At 42.9% G+C, this 16373-nt stretch overlaps 1 protein-coding gene and 3 long non-coding RNA genes across 6 annotated transcripts; 2 read left to right on the top strand and 2 right to left on the bottom strand.

Moving 5' to 3' along the window:
* Positions 1-424: 424 nt before the first annotated feature.
* Positions 425-1382, top strand: LOC135338669 (uncharacterized). The gene is made up of 5 exons (XR_010395715.1): positions 425-525; positions 594-758; positions 820-904; positions 954-1055; positions 1133-1382. It is a non-coding gene; the product is annotated as an uncharacterized LOC135338669 (long non-coding RNA).
* An 839-nt stretch (positions 1383-2221) lies between these two features.
* Positions 2222-9132, bottom strand: LOC135338575 (uncharacterized). Of its 3 annotated transcripts, none has more exons than XR_010395606.1 (6): positions 9003-9132; positions 8760-8904; positions 7024-7333; positions 6799-6973; positions 6412-6573; positions 2222-3999 (listed from the first exon to the last, which is right to left on the bottom strand). It is a non-coding gene; the product is annotated as an uncharacterized LOC135338575 (long non-coding RNA). The 3 variants fall into 3 exon arrangements; XR_010395607.1 differs by having other exon boundaries at positions 6799-7172; positions 7245-7333; XR_010395605.1 differs by having other exon boundaries at positions 6799-7333.
* Positions 8957-9836, top strand: LOC135338662 (uncharacterized). The gene is made up of 3 exons (XR_010395709.1): positions 8957-9212; positions 9391-9572; positions 9637-9836. It is a non-coding gene; the product is annotated as an uncharacterized LOC135338662 (long non-coding RNA).
* Positions 9837-10712: 876 nt separating this feature from the next.
* On the bottom strand, positions 10713-16042 carry LOC135338472 (TNF receptor-associated factor 2-like). Its single transcript, XM_064534614.1, has 9 exons — positions 15850-16042; positions 15698-15749; positions 15351-15611; positions 14731-14802; positions 14097-14156; positions 13094-13601; positions 12708-12942; positions 11829-11980; positions 10713-11110 (listed from the first exon to the last, which is right to left on the bottom strand). The coding sequence occupies exons 1-9, from the start codon at positions 15996-15998 to the stop codon at positions 10905-10907; spliced, it is 1695 nt and encodes a 564-aa protein (XP_064390684.1). The 5' UTR covers positions 15999-16042; the 3' UTR covers positions 10713-10904.
* Between the last annotated feature and the right edge of the window lie 331 nt (positions 16043-16373).

Genomic DNA, 16373 nt, shown 5'->3' with positions numbered 1-16373 from the left:
ACATCAAAGATATTGCAGCAGACTGTCTCCTCCAACAGAAGAATGATCAAATCAACACAACAAGATGGCCTCACCTTCAAGCATCTCTTACAGTTTGAGCCATACGCTGGCCTGGATCAAACCACCATACAGTGTATCCACAGTGACAAAAATCCCAAGAAAGATGAGAAAATCTCCAGAGCTTTCATTTCATATTTTACCAGCCAAATTTTCGACCCTGACAATGAAGAACAGGATCAAGTAGTTCGAAACAGTCGCATGTACAGAAGAATCCTGAGCCCTTCCATTGTCAAAATTCCGCTAGTCAGTCCCAGACAGGAGGTGGTCCAGGCCCTTGAGACGTGGAGGAGTGAGACTGAGGGAACTTACAGCTGTCTGGTGGAGAATCTCAACAAGTACAGCGTCTTCACTGTGTATGTTTTCAACTTGCTACCACTAGATACAGTGAAGAATGCAGTCATTGCAATCACTGCTGACTGGTACAGTCTGGCAATACAGCTGGATATTGGCTACAAAACTAGAAAGGTAGAAATGTGATAATCATGTAATGCATGAGCGAATATTCATTACTTAGACATTGTTGTCATGTCCAGGTCATTGAGCGTGACCACCCATCGGCAGAAGCTGGGTTCCATGCCATGTTGCAGCACTGGGTGAGGAGACCCTCCCCTCCCCCCTCCTGGTCGGCCCTCATTAGAGCACTAAAGTGCCTCGTCATCAATCGAGCAGACATTGCAGCAGACATGGAAACACATCAGGTATGTTGTACAATTGTGCATGTGTACAGTACATTGCATTAACTAACTCCTGAATGTGCAGGATGTGTTGGGAGTATCTATATAGAGATGGTGAATCATCCATTCCCTCTCAGGATCAGCAAAACTTATTAATTTTGTCCAAAAAGGTTTGTACATAAATATAGCATTGATTTCAGCTTGACTTGCTTGCTACAGAGCCACTCAGTGTGGACCAGCACTTGAAGGTGGTGAGAGAAACCACCTGGGAAGCAAGAGCCAAATGGAAGTGTCTGGGAGAACAGTTGGGAGTTATTAGAGGTGAGGAATTTTCCTTCAAATGTGATTTTGTCGTTTAGACTAAGTAAGTTGATCATGTTGTGATTTTCTTCCCACAGGAGATTCAGCACAACCGTCATCATGTAGCTGGAGCTTGTGTAACTGGCATGCTGGAGCACTGGTTGACCCAGACCGACCCTCCCCTCTCCTGGTCCGCTCTCATTGAGGCTCTCAGATCCCCTGCTCTTGGTCGGGGGGACATTGAGACTATTAAAGGATCACTGCCACACCATAGACAAGTGGACACATGAATTGTCATGACTCATGATTATATGCGCTGCAATTTATTTTTTCTACGGTATAATTATAATGTTTATAATATTGTATATTTTCTAATGATCCCAGGGACTTTTCTGGGAAATTTTCGTGGACAATGATTAAATTTATGCTATTGCTAATCATAAAGCGTAATAAATACCCCGGTGCGTGGTAGCAGGGTAGAGTGATTGGTGTGCGTGGTAGCAGGGTAGAGTGATTGGTGTGCGTGGTAGCAGGGTAGAGTGATTGGTGTGCGTGGTAGCAGGGTAGAGTGATTGGTGTGCATGGTTGCAGGGTAGAGTGATTGGTGTGCGTGGTAGCAGGGTAGAGTGATTGGTGTGCGTGGTAGCAGAGTGGAGTGATTGGTGTGTGTGTGGACACAACAATGAACTGTTTGAGCGACTGCTTTATTCACAAGCTGCTAATGAGACAGTATAGTTGAGGCCTCATGTATAGTTATATATATATAGTTGCGACTTGTAGACGATCTTGGAAGGCGACAAAACACCATGGTTTCTTCGATCTAATCATTATTATCGATCATTCCCCATATTATTAATGGTATTATCTGTTTTGCCGCTATGCTATCATTATGGCTCAACGCACGGGATGAATGCTCGATCTATAGAATTCAGCAAGTTTAATTAGTAGCCGGTAAAACTTTGACAAAAGCTCTGCTCCCAATATAAATTGTTTATTCGGAGGTTTCACTGTATATTTTTAATAATTACTATGTTGTCAAGGTAACGAGTGTAATAACCTGCATGCTTTTGTCATAAACACTTGTCAGGTCTGCTGCATAATTATAACCCGACAATTCATTCATGTTTTCTTATAATTATACAGACAGTCCACCAATGAAAGTACAGGCCTTTAGATTATTCACATAATTGACAATGCAAGATAATTATAGTACACAAGCTCGTAGGACAATACACAGTCAAATTTAATCATGTGAATGATATTTTGCTGTAGGTGATCTGCACAGAGGGCAAAGGTGAGCACAACTATCGGAATACTGTTCTTATACATGAGGTATGTAGGTGTCCACACGAAAAAAGAGTGAGGGGGCGTGGCTTTGTGAGGGTGTGTGATATGTGTGAGGCATACGGAACAGTCACTCAAGAGATGGGACTTTGCATTCTCGCGATCTGAGGTACAAAGGTCGTCATCTTGATCTGTTTGCGAGTTCCTTGTTGACTCTTAGCTGACGCTCTTTTTTTATTGCCTTGAGCAACTTTTTCGACTGTTTTAGAGGTCGCACCTTTCTTTCTTACATACGTTCGTTTCGCTCGTTTGGGCTGTGGGCTTTTTACTTTCTCGACCAATACCACTAGCAGATTTTTTACCAGCAGCTTTTTTCCCAGTAGCTGTTGGCTGGTTCCGTGGTTTTTTATATTTCTTTTTCGGACAATAAGTATCGTGGATAAGTACATCGTACGAAGCGTACACTTGTAGCCGGAACTGGTAGTCACTCACAATAGCCGCATTGATATAGCAGCGGCCATTGAACCTTGGGCAACTTCTTCCACTGTTTTAGAGGCCACACCTTTCTTTCGTACGTATGCTCGTTTCGCTCTCTTGGGTTGTGGACTTTTTGCTTTCTCGACATTTTTTCGTTTTCGACTACCACCAGTAGAATTTTGACTAGTAGCTGTTGGCCGTTTCTGTGGTTTTGCGGGTGCTCGATATTTCTGTTTCGGACAATAAGTATCGTAGATAAGTATGTCATAGGTAGCGTAGACTTGTAGCCGGTAATGGTAGTCACCCACGATAGCCGCATTGATGATGTTATGTGTAAAATCTTTCACAGGAAGTACATGTACGGGAACTTGAGACAGTGCAAAATGACGTGAGATGAGGTCATCGTTACTCAGAGGAGTGATAATCGATCCAGTATTTCTCTGACGATAATGACGCTGGAATTTATCGTAGCACACGTGATTTGGCTCGTACACAATCATGCGAGCATCAGCTTCCATTAAAACGTCTTTTTCACTTGCTATTTGAACAGGGAGATCAAATCTGGCCATTTCAAAGACGAATTTTTCCAATTCCAATCACCTCTCGTCTGCTTTTGTTCTATAATCCGTTCTCTGAGTGAATCGAAGCAATTCAGCTGCCAAAACTCGTTCAATTTCCGTAAAGTTCCTACCAGCAGAGTTGGAAATAACAGGTACAATAGAATCTGTTGCACCACTAGACAATATAATTTATTAGTATCAGCCAATGGTTGACTGTACGTTACACTTGTTTGATAATTGTACTTTCGCCACTGCTCAAAATATCAGCTTCACTATTAGAGAGAATATTCTGTACAGTTCCATTCATCGTTTGGTCGTTGTTTGGATCCTGGTCGCTATGACTACGACTGATCGACGATTGTCCTTCCCGGTTAAGAGAACCGTGTAGCGGTTGAGAGCTAAACATTGACGATCCATTTTTAAGAGTGGTCGAATATTGCCGAAAATTATACGTTGGAAGAAACGAGAGTGCGTTTTTTTGTCTCGCTGTTAAGTGGTCGTTCATTTCTGAATTGTCCCAGGAGATAATCGTGCCAGGAATTGGATGAGCCGAGATTGATGGTGGAGGATTTACGTTTGTCTCGTGTAGTGTAGCGATATTTAAACTTCTCGACTTTCTTTTTCACAACCTCAGGGATATCAGTCTGTGTGTGGGTGTAGGAGAGAAAGATGTTCGTGAAATATACAATGTACAGTATTAGGAATGACCTAAGTCTCTCACTGTGTGTTTACATCCATCCGCACTAAAATTATCTACCGTATAGCCGCCGGTAATTTTCGGGGGACAAAATATTCGTAGTTGAAACTCTGACTACAAATATTTTACCCACGAATGAAGCGACCTTGCCTACCTTTACCTGCAGTGCAAGCTCCAACCACGAAAATATTACCCACGAAATGTCTAAATACTGCTGAAGCATGAATATTTTGTCCCCTGAAAATTACCGGCTATACGGTATATCTACCAACTACATCTACAGTGCAACAACCAAAGAGAGTAGAACTTTTGATTTTTTACGTTTTTGTGAATATCTTCTAAACTAAATGTGATTGGAACAATTTGAGTGCAGGTACTGAAAGTTCAACTCTTGGCGCTTCCATTGGACCACCACCTGTTACATCATATGACATCATCACTCCAAGATGGCTGCTACAATATGTGTACATTGAAAATATGTTAGGCATGAAACTATCTTATATGTTTGAGTTAAGATCTGAAATTTGTTATGCAAGTACTTCATTACCTTGCGCATCTTTTGAGCTCTTACGGAAGTGCAGGCTACTAGTAAGTTCTGAGATATACAAAGTTTTGTAAATTTATAGTGCCAAATGTGTTAGGCATTGATTTTTCGAGTTCATGCTAGTTAAGGTCTGATTTTTGGAGAGCATGTACTCCAATAGTATACTTTTCGTGTGTACTAACTCACAGTAGCTGAAAGAGTTCTGTCTTGGCGGCTCGAGCGGCCCTTCTTGTCAAAAATGGTGATTTTAGCTGATTTTCTTGGTTTCTGTTGCGTAGTAGTGTAAATTGCCACGCCCCTGTGACACATTATGACTGATCAACTGGGTGTAGTTGCAGGTTAGACATCACATGAACTTGGATGTAGCAAATAAAGACAAGATGATTTGTGATGTCACAAATCAATGAATATCATTGCTTACGTCAGCAAAAACGGTCAACTGGAGTTCCCTCTCCTACGAAATGGTGGGTGTGTCGCTATTTATTTTGTCTAGAAGTGGTTAGTACCGACCATCACCACCACCGACCAGTGTGGGCACATATCAGAATTCTAAGTACATGTTTCTTAACTTACTGTATAGCTAGAAATTTCTGGGGCTAACCTTGTTACTGTTCACAGAGCATTAATTTACATGTGCCGTATACACAATCATCATGCATAATTATATCTAATTATTGAGAACGCCTCATTTACTGGAAAAAGGTGTGCCCATTCATGCATGCCTGAGAAAGTGGAATGCTCAAAAATTCCAGCTCAAAACATGTGGAAAAATTAATTCAGCACATGAAGATTGATTATTATTCACACAAAACAACAGAACACGGCACAATACATTATCATCACACCTCTTTATACTGTAATACTCTATTGTGTTTCAGGAACCCTTTCCCGGCTTTAATTAAAAAAACAAAATACAGAATAAATAGATATTTTTCTTTAAAAATACATATCTCATGAACAATGCATTGAAATCACTTGCAACTATTTCCTACAGGTAGCCCAGATCCTGGGGGTACCATGACATAATCATTGTTACCTAGCAACTGACCACCCCCCACTAATTAACGATTTTTTACACATTTCACATTTATGAACATAAAGAATATTGTATGAAGGCATGAAGTAACTAACACTAAGTGTTCTCAATGTTTTCTTCACCTACACACAGGTTTACAAGTTCAATAGTGGCTCATGATGTCCACTTGTGTACTAACTAGACTAAGCATACCATACTGAAGCTATCCAGACTACATATGATACTCCATAGTTACTTACAAGGTCCAGGACTTTGGTTCATGCTCAGGAGCTTCTTCCTCCGGCTCTTCAGGCTCTATGTTTATAGCTTGACCTCTGAGAAGTAGTTTCCTCTCTTGGTATGATCCCAGTCACTGTCCTCTTACTCAACAAGGCCATAAGTATCGTTATTCTCACTGTCTAGCTGCCCTAGAACCTCGCTGAGGTTGTACTACGAAGATCTTGTAGCCATTATCAAACGGTCAGTTTTCTTTCGACAGTACTGCACAAAGCGTACCTCGAGGCAAGACATTAAAGATACCATGTCAAAGAGCAGCCCAATGCGCATGTGCTGGTACCTACAGTGTGCGCATAGCTCCAACACAGCGCCCACAACGATTTTTTGAAAATTATCACTACTGCTGCTGTCATATGACGGCTAAAGCCGGGAAAGGGTTAATACAATGTAAAATCAACCACTTAAATTTATTCTGAGTGAGCACATCACTGTGCATGATGCATGTCCCTGTGTATACACGTACACATGCAGTACCCAGGTTTAATACATGCCATCATTCTCACCTGTCTGTAAGTGGGAGTCCGGGTCGCAATCAACCGTTGCAAGATAATCTGGTTTATTCTGCTCTGTACTTCGATAGATGTAAGGTATGTAGAGGAGCTTCTCACGAGGTCCCTCCATTGCCTCTAGTGGAGTGGCATAGCCGGGACCACAACCACACGATCCTGTGTAAGGTAGGCAGAGAGGAAGAACGATTGCAATGAACAAATCAATACGTAGCACACTTCAAAACTACAATATAAAAGGTCGTAATCAATCATTATGTGGTAGACCAGCTATTATAGCTAGCTTACACAGCCGCGAACTGGCCCCTAAAAACACACTTCATGTACATTGCATCCCTTTTAACTAGCCAGCTAGCTATAATTATTATTATAAAGAATGGTTACCTCCTCACAGTGAGCAGTGAGCAGTGCACACAGGTGATGCAGCTATTCATGCAGCTAGATGAAATTTCAACCAATCAACCTGGAGGGATCATAAAAACTTGCCACACAACATAGCTAGCTACTTATCTGTGTGTATGCTGTTACAGTGGCTATCTTTTGCTGTGCAGACATCAACCTACAGTAACACATCATAGAATGTATGAGACACTTCACATGTAGCCATACTCATTTTTAATGTATCCATGGCTGCATACATGCAGAGACAATCCACCTCTCCAGTATAGTGGGATAGTAATTAGTGGACGTTGAGACCTGAGCCCCTCCCCCTGAAGAGAGATATGGGGGCGTACAGTCAAGCCCCGCCCCCTTTAAACCTGCAATAATAATTATGCAGACATTATCAGGTTAGTGATTCTCCCAGGGTTCAGCATGGCATGTCTCTGTACCTGGGGGAGAGAGGAGACAAAAGCAGTGAGAGAATGGAACACTAGTACAGTAGCTAGTAGGAGGAGCTGTGTGTGTGTGTGCATTGTGGCTGCAAGAGAACAAGCAAATGCATGGTTACATTGAGAGCAGCAGTTCAAACAAAACCATCCACTCCACACAATACAATACCAGCCAATCACCACCACAGCTGACAACCATCAGCCTAGTATTATCAATACACACACAATACATAATTATAACACCAGACAACAACAAACAAGCTGTTTGTATGCAGAGAAGAGATGAGAACAACCACCAATCAATTCAACAGCAAGACTACACAACAAGACCACCAATTCAGCCACAAAAATAATTATCATCCACATGCACCAACTGTGCAGAGAAGACAGAACTTCCCATAATAAACCAACCAAAACCAATCAAATCAACCACAAGAGGACCACCACCAGTAGTCCAGTAGTTTCCTTGCCCAAGGGACTAATACAATAAGGGCATAATAAACTAAAGGGACCCTGTGACTGTGAGTACCATTAACTGAGCACAGAGGTAATCAACCAGAATGTGTGGGATGGTTCAACAACAGTAGACTCACAGAGACAACACCTCCTTGCTCTCGAAGCCCTTGTCGACTCCAGTTGTAACAAGCCTGGCATGCAAGGCTTGCACAAGTGCTCAAGACTACTCTTCACTAATCCAGTCAAAGGCTACAGTTCCCTTGGCACACCTAGGGTTTAGTTAAAGCCTGAACTTACCAATTCCATCCACCCGACTAAAAAAAAAGGCATCATAAAAAGCATATTTAAGCCTTCACATTAGCATAGCTAGGAACCAGCAGTCGACTAACTAGCTAATGTCTAGCTAACTAACTATTGGAACTGATAACGAGATCTCAACACTCCCTATTATGGCAGGATATGCTCCCGGGGGAACATACCCTGTGCTGCTTTCCCCTTAGGCAGGTACTAACAACAGAGTGCTCCCTCCGTAGACTGGAATGCCATGAGTAATCCATCGTTGCACCCCGAAGACTGGCTCGACAACGGTTCCAAGAACAAGAAGATGCTGTCCTGCGACCCAACTGTTGAAGAACCTTCCACACACATACTGATTGATTACTCCAGTGCTACGGACACCACCCCCCCCCCCCAGGTTCAAGGCCATGCAGGTAATAGACTCTTAGCTACGCGTACATGAAAAACAAATTATAAGCGCAACACCAATTAACACGAGTTTAGCCATGCATACATGCATTCAACGTCCGCTTTGCTGGCAAGTATGTATCTATTAAGCTGCATGACCTACACACCTCACAGTCAAGAAGGGGCCACCACACTTAGACACAAGGAATATCAGAACAGAAACCTTCCCGCACTCGACAAACAAAGCAACACGATACACTCAAAGGCCAGAGAGGAAACAATTCAATCAATAGCTGCAATAACATACACACACACTACATGAAACAAGCTACACACAAGACAAGATGAACATGCAGACGTAAGGTTTCAACTTACAAATAACTCCTGCAGCCTGCACTGCTTCGGATGATCCAGCTCCTATCCTTCCATGGCTGAAGAATGCACGCGCTGCTCCGCAGGAAGGCAACACAATGGAAGGCTCGCGATGGTTCTGCAACACCGTGGAAGGCTTGCGATGATTCTGCATAAAAAGATAGTAATCAAATAGACAGCAAACACAATGCTACAATGCTACAAGCCTACAAGCCTACATTCCTGCAAACATGCAAAGAAACTCACCTCTTCCAGAAAGACACTTCGCTTCTTCAAAGGAACTGAGCTTCTGGAACTGGATCTGTGAATATTCCAGGCTATGACGTCAGAGTCTCCGTGGAGATGCCGCCATGGAGACCGGTAGTTCCCACCGATAAGGACCGCAGGAGTACAAGCTACAAGGTGTTGTGAGTAATTGTGGGTATTGCGAAATCTGTCCCAGACAGCCGCATGCAAGTGTTTTTTTTTTTTTTTTTTTTTAGCCTTTATGGCGAAACGTGTAGTTAAGGTAAACAGATATAAATCGAAATCTAAGTAAGGTAAAGATATGAAGAACAAACATAATTATAGAAAGTTTAGGTATGCCCATCAAGCACAGGTGATAGAGTTGGTGACCTGTGAATGAGCATGGAAGCAGTACTTATACGCATGCGTAGTAACGTCCAGACCAGCCCCACCCCTTTTATCGCATGCAGAACTTTAGCTTTTCGAAAATGGATCCTAGCACACCAGCTAGCCGCATCAGGAGGAGCTACACCTAACCCCAATGCTCCCCCCAACCAATCCAAGCAACCCATGAGACATATATTTGTGGAGGTATGCACACCCACACACACACACACTGCCCACACCACACATACCGCCCACTCCACACACACAGAGTGTCACAGTGAAGCCGAGGGATCCGATTCGTTGTCAAGAGTGTGGCTGCAGAATCATGTACAAGAAACGAACCAAAAAAAGTATCCTTATGTGTACAGTATTATAATAGCTATTCTAAACCGGTAGCGTGACATTATTTTTGCGAGGGGCTTATACTTCACTGTTTTCACTGTTTAGCAATCCTCTACGAAAAGACTTCAGATCTAACTTTACTATAATAATTATAGCTACAGGTGCTATGATATTCTGCCAGCCATAAAATTATGATAATATATTATTATACCGTATAAATATCTTCAGACACTTAAGCTTCTATAATTACCTCAGATTCTTTTGGGCAATATTTGTTGTTCTAATACAACGGACATGCATACACTCCAGTGCCCTTGAAAAGTTGAGTTACATTCATAGACGGCAAGTAAGACTTAGAGTGCTGCAGATAGATAGCTTTGTGTAGCTAGTTTTAGATAGCTAGTGCAACTATTCAGTCGTACCTTGTTCTATTAAACTTAGCTAGCTCGCGCATGAAGCTGCTTGCTTAATTGTTCTAATTATTCCAGACACTTCGCATGCTCTATAAAAATCTGTTCCAACTATACCTGGACAATTCCATATTTTTTGCTGTCCGATAAAATAATAATAATACGGTAATTACCCCTTCATAATATTATTATAGGCTACCTGTTGACCTCTGACCCTGAGTTGCATGTGTCCCGGCAAGCTAGTGCATGCATGCATGTGCGAGGTGGTGTCCAGGATCACAGGAACCACCAATTAACGTACCATGGTACTTCAGAGAGCCGGAATAGCAAGAGTCTAGCGGTATATATCACATTATAACAATAATAATTATATTGTTTACTGTTTTATTAATCACCACATACAAACCCACTGCCTTATGTTGTCATGGAAACACTTGGATATGTTGTAGCTTATTCATTCACCTAGACAATGGTATCACAAGATTTTCTTGGAAATGTTCCAATCATAAGATAATTATTTACATACAACTACTCCCAAACTTTTGGTATTCTACTCTCTAACTGTAAAGGACAGTTTATTTTAGTGACAGACTCTTAAATATCAATAATAATTATTATAGCCATTATACTACGTAAACAGATAATAATTGAAAAACAGTAACACATGCAAGATTAAAATAATGTCCTTAACTGTCTTCATAGCTGGCCTGCAGGTTACCATTGAGTGCATGACCATCAGAGGCTAAGCTACACCAGAGCTAACTATAGCTAGCTAGCTATACAGTTAGGGATGAAATATTTTTGTTGTATCTATGATACATTTAATAAATAATACATCATCCTTGATATAGTTGGTGTCATCAAATATGCTGAGCCGTGCAAATTGTGGGCAGCCTGAGGCGACGTTCATGTCTCCTCGTGGTTGTTGGAAGGAGTTGCTCTCCGGCGTTGGTTTGAAGGTCTGTACAATGTGCTTACGATGATTCTGATCTGTGTGTGTGTGAGTCAGTGAGTGTGGGTGTGTGTGTGTGTGTGTGTGTGTGTGTGTGTGTGTGTGTGTGTGTGGGTGTATCAAGCTACATGCATGCATAGATAGAGTAGAAGAGGGATTGGAAACGGAAGTGATTCACGTGATGTTTTACAATGAAGTCTACGCAGTGGCTCTGGGACCATCCGTGTATCTCCTCATAACTCCCGCAAAAACCCGGGAAACTTATTGTGTCCAATGCATACATCTCAGAGCTACCCCCATCACTGAATCACATGCCCCCTGATAGTAGGTTTCAATTGGAAACGAAGAAAATATAATCTCGATTGTCGTGAAGTAGCTACAGGTACACAGAGCGCTTTTTCATGCTTGTGTTCCTATAGTACCTATGATAAATTATAGCTAAGACTGTGTAACTAAATAGTGTCCTGTGTCCCAAATGGCCTCAAGTATTAGAGAAAGTTGTTACAGAGAGCAAAACAATTCTCATGAATTATTCAAGTTTAGCCCTCGTGTTAAAAAGTAAGCCTCGATTAAAACACGGATGGTACAATCGAGGGTACTTCCGTTTCCAGTCCCTCTCTACTCTATCTATGATGTATGCAAGGTAAAAAAACCAATACGAAAAAAATATATTTAAGACATGCAATTAACACGATCGAAACAGTAAAAGCCGCAGCAGTTTGCTACACACGGTGTATGCAATCCTGACCCACTCACCCACTAGTATCATGGACACCTTGTGATCAAACGGCCATTTCAATAGATTGTCAAACTCTCCTTTCATGATAACAAAGAACAAAGAGAGGTGAGTATTGTAGCCGGAGCCATCTCCATTCAGATACGCACGCACACACATCTTGTACCCATTCCTGTGGACACACACACACGGGGGGGGGGGGGGGGGGTCAGTAAGTGCACGTGTGGAAACAACAAAACAATCTAAATAATAGTTAGACACTGTTTAGGAAGTTTCTACATGATTTAGAAGCCCAAAGGGCTGCATGGTTGTAGTATCCCGAACGCAGTGACGGTTCTACTAGCCCTGAATCATGTGGAAACTTCCTAAACAGTGTCTAAGCATTTTAGATCATAGCAACCATGAGTATTTAGCCAATCAGATTTGAATGTTCTTATCTAAGGCCACTCCAAGTGATACTCTGGTTTCTGGTCCACCGCCCGCATCAGATTTTATTCTTGGATTTCTATCTACTACGCATGCGCAGAATGGTCCATGTGGCACAAAATAGTGTGATAATGATATTCATTTGAAAAATAATGAGATTCATAAGGTGAAATTAATAATGACATAATGAGAAAAGCCGCCCGCCCGCATGCAATTAGAAAAACTTCAGGACCAGAAACCAGAGTGTCACTTGGAGTGGCCTAATCTTTGCTACATAATTTTCTAAGTGAAGTACATGATTCTAAGTTGGATAGAACACCTCCTTTAGCCAATCAAATTGCAGTATTTATGGCAAACATGATCTAAGATAAAATAGCAACAGAATAATTACAATGTATAATAATTATCACTGCCCCCCCCCCCCCCGCTACTGGGCATGCTCAGTAGGTCCCCTAGCAACCATCCTTACGTACCTCCCAGTGTAGAATGGCGGTGAATAGATGGATGTGATTCTTTCTTCAACAGCCTCTCTCTTTCTTCTGGCGATATTCGGCACCCTCCAGAGGAAGGAGCCATTGTGTGTACTAGCCAGTGATGCTTGTAACTGCAGCTCCAACTCCTCGAGGTGACCTTGTGTGGTTGTGCTCTGTCTCGTCAACTGTTCGACTTGCCGCTCCAAGTGAAGGAGCCGCTGGTCAGATGGAACCACTGCACATAGTGTGTGTGTAGTGTGTGTGGAGTGTGTGTGGAGTGGGTGTGTGCAATCACAATTGTGCTAATTACCAGCAACTCTAGTAAGAGAAAATAGATTGCATTTCTGATTATTCACTGTAACTGCACATAATCAATATCTGCCTACCATCTTTAACCCCTGAGGCTCTGACATCTTTAACCCCCGAGGCTCCTCCTACTTTGATTCCTCTCTTCTCATTGGTTGACTGAAGATGATCGACAACACGTTTCAGCTCTTGTATCTGATCACCCTGTCGTCGTAGCAACGTACTCTTGTCCTTTAGCTGTATTTCCAATTGCTTCACCTTTTCCCCGAGGTTTTTATCTGCAATCGGTTGCTCTCGTGTGTTGGATGGTATTTCAGCTTTAACCCTTTCGAGACCAGCCTCCACCAAACTCATTCGCATTGTTAGTTGCTCTTGTAACTCAGTGGTGCTGGAGTTAACTGTCGATAATGCTCTGTCCTTATTGAGAATGTCTGCAAGTGCTTGTTCAAATGATGTTTTAAGAAAAGTAAGTTCTTCAGTGATCATCGTGAGTCTCCTCATGATAGATTGATGATGTTTGAATGCTAGTGTAGAGTCAGCAAGGTGCACACTGGCCCCGCCCACCTCCACACACGTGCCCCGGTCAACCTGCAGGCCATCATACCACCGCTATAAATATGGTATCTGAAAGCTTAACATAATCAGTGCAGATATTAAAGTCCCTGGGAAAGTACCTATACAGCATAGTGAAAGCCAACACTGATAATGTGATAATGAATAATACTACATCAGGAGTACCATTATTATAGCGCGAAATTTTCTCGAGGCACTTACATTTCGTGGATTGGTCTCTAAAAAGTATTTTGTTGTATAACAATGTTTGCGGAATGACTGCTATGCTATTTTCGTGTAGGACATTGCTAACCCACAAAATCCGCGAAAATTTCGCCTCTCGAAATTCGCGCTGTACGAGAATAAACTCTTGATACATGTAGACACCATGCAGGGATGCAGTCACTGAGTACATGTAGACACCATGCAGGGATGCAGTCACTGAGTACATGTAGACACCATGCAGGGATGCAGTCACTGAGTACATGTAGACACCATGCACGAGGATGCAGTCACTATATAGGTGCTCACCTCTTGTCCACATGTTAAACACTCCTCAACTTGACAGTCATCCAATTTATGAGCCGGGAGCTGCAATAATCAGAGGGAGGGAGGGAAGAGGGGTGTGGTTATAAGATGAGTGGGTGTGGTCATACAATGAGGGGGATATTAGTTCAAACTGTTCGATCACCAAAGTTGAATTGAATGTGTACAGAAAGCCAATTGCGACAATTAAACAGTTTATCCATAATTATAGCTATTATAATGAAAGCAGCGGGTGCTGATGGCTCAGTGGAGCAGCGGGTGTGCTGATGCCTCGCTGGAGCAGCGGGTGTGCTGATACCTCGGTGGAGCAGCGGGTGTGCTGATGGCTCGGTGGAGCAGCGGGTGTGCTGATGCCTCGGTGGAGCAGCGGGTGTGCTGATGGCTCGGTGGAGCAACGGGTGTGCTGATACCTCGGTGGAGGTAAACATAAAGCTACTAAGGTCCATTTGTGTTGAGTTTGGCCCCAGATTTATGCTTTATGTGGTGGACAAGTGTACCTGGGACTTCTACATGGAAAATGCTAACTTTAGCTGGTTGGAGCTTACCAGCTCTACAGCATATAGATAGAAGCGCTTTTTAACAAGGAATCCAATGGTATACAACTTTATGAAGGTCGAACCTGTTTCCTCTTGAGAGCACAGTTGCAGTGCTGACAGGAGATGACTACCTCAGGACAACACTCAGAGTGGGCCTGCAGTAGGAATATCACTATTAGATCAGATCATTCTAAGAAAGTTGAAAAAGTGAATACACTTAATAACTATTCCTGAAAATGCCTCAATAATTATAATCATTCATTATAACTCACAATAATAATAATTATTATTCATAATAATATTTCCCAGTAGATACACAATTCTAGTACCTAGTGTAAACACAAAGCTCCACCATGCACACAGACCCTCACCATGCACACACAGGCCCTCACCATGCACACAGACCCTCACCATGCACACAGGCCCTGACCCTCACCATGCACACAGGCCCTCACCATGCACACACAGACCCTCACCATGCGCGATATGCACACAGACCCTCACCATGCACACAGGCCCTCACCATGCACACACAGACCCTCACCATGCACACAGACCCTCACCATGCACACACAGGCCCTCACCATGCACACACAGACCCTCACCATGCACACAGACCCTCACCATGCACACACAGGCCCTCACCATGCACACACAGGCCCTCACACAGGCCCTGACCCTCACCATGCATGATCCTACTCACCATTAACTGTCTGTGCTGCATCTCCACTCCACACTGACTGCATGGCACCACTCTGTGACCACACCCCCTCTTGTGTTCCGCTATCTCCTTGACAACCACCATCTCATGACAGTGTGGGCACGCCTCCCCTCTCCACTCACACCCACTCACATGCCCCTCCCACTGACTCAGCGGTCCCGTCCAATCACATTGCAGCGTTGAGTAAGTACAATAGACCACTATCAGTTTAATATCTCTTGCTATAGCTCGATCAGGATAGGTCTATAATTAGAACAGAATAATAATTATACAGTTGGTGGTTAGTTGCCAACTGGCGTGTACTGTTACCATAGAAACAGAGCACCCACCCCATTTGTTTCCACGGTCACACCACAATGGTCACACTTGTTATACGGCTTCCTAGGAGGAAAACATTTTTTTGACAGCTGGTACAAATAATAAAATCTCATGCATCACTTGCAACATAATTATTATAGCAGGCACTAGCTAGTGCACTCACTGCTGTATGTCTTGTGCACAGGTCCTGCACACTCTCAGTCCCTCCCCTGTCTGCAGTGGCTCCCTGAGCAGGTGTCTGCAGTGGACACACAACATGCCAGGTTTGACACTCCCCTGGTCCACTGGTAGCGCTCCATCATAGCCAGGCATGACTGCAACACCAATTTTGCTAAGAGAGCTATTATATAGTACTTAGTTGCCAGACAACAAGGGGGAAAGTCCCCGGGATCCCCCCTTATAGATTCCCTGGAAACAGGTATACGAGCCATTATTAATTTTTAGGTAAACAGGCCGGGTAACTCCCAGGGAATTTTCTACCCACAGTAAGGATAATGATTATAAAATATTAATTATAATCATAATAAAATTATTATCATCATGCATGCATGCCCTAGCTGCAGCCCCATAATTATAGCAGGAAAAATTTTCGCCATGCACTTGGCTCCATCGATCCAGAGCCCTCAATCTCAGCAAAATTTTGTGGGTTCTTATAATACCAGAAAACCACATGCACCCACCAATAGC

The sequence above is a fragment of the Halichondria panicea genome, chromosome 7 (genome assembly GCF_963675165.1).
Source record: "Halichondria panicea chromosome 7, odHalPani1.1, whole genome shotgun sequence".
Taxonomy (NCBI): Eukaryota; Metazoa; Porifera; class Demospongiae; order Suberitida; family Halichondriidae; genus Halichondria; species Halichondria panicea.
This window is presented reverse-complemented; position numbering and strand designations above follow the sequence as displayed.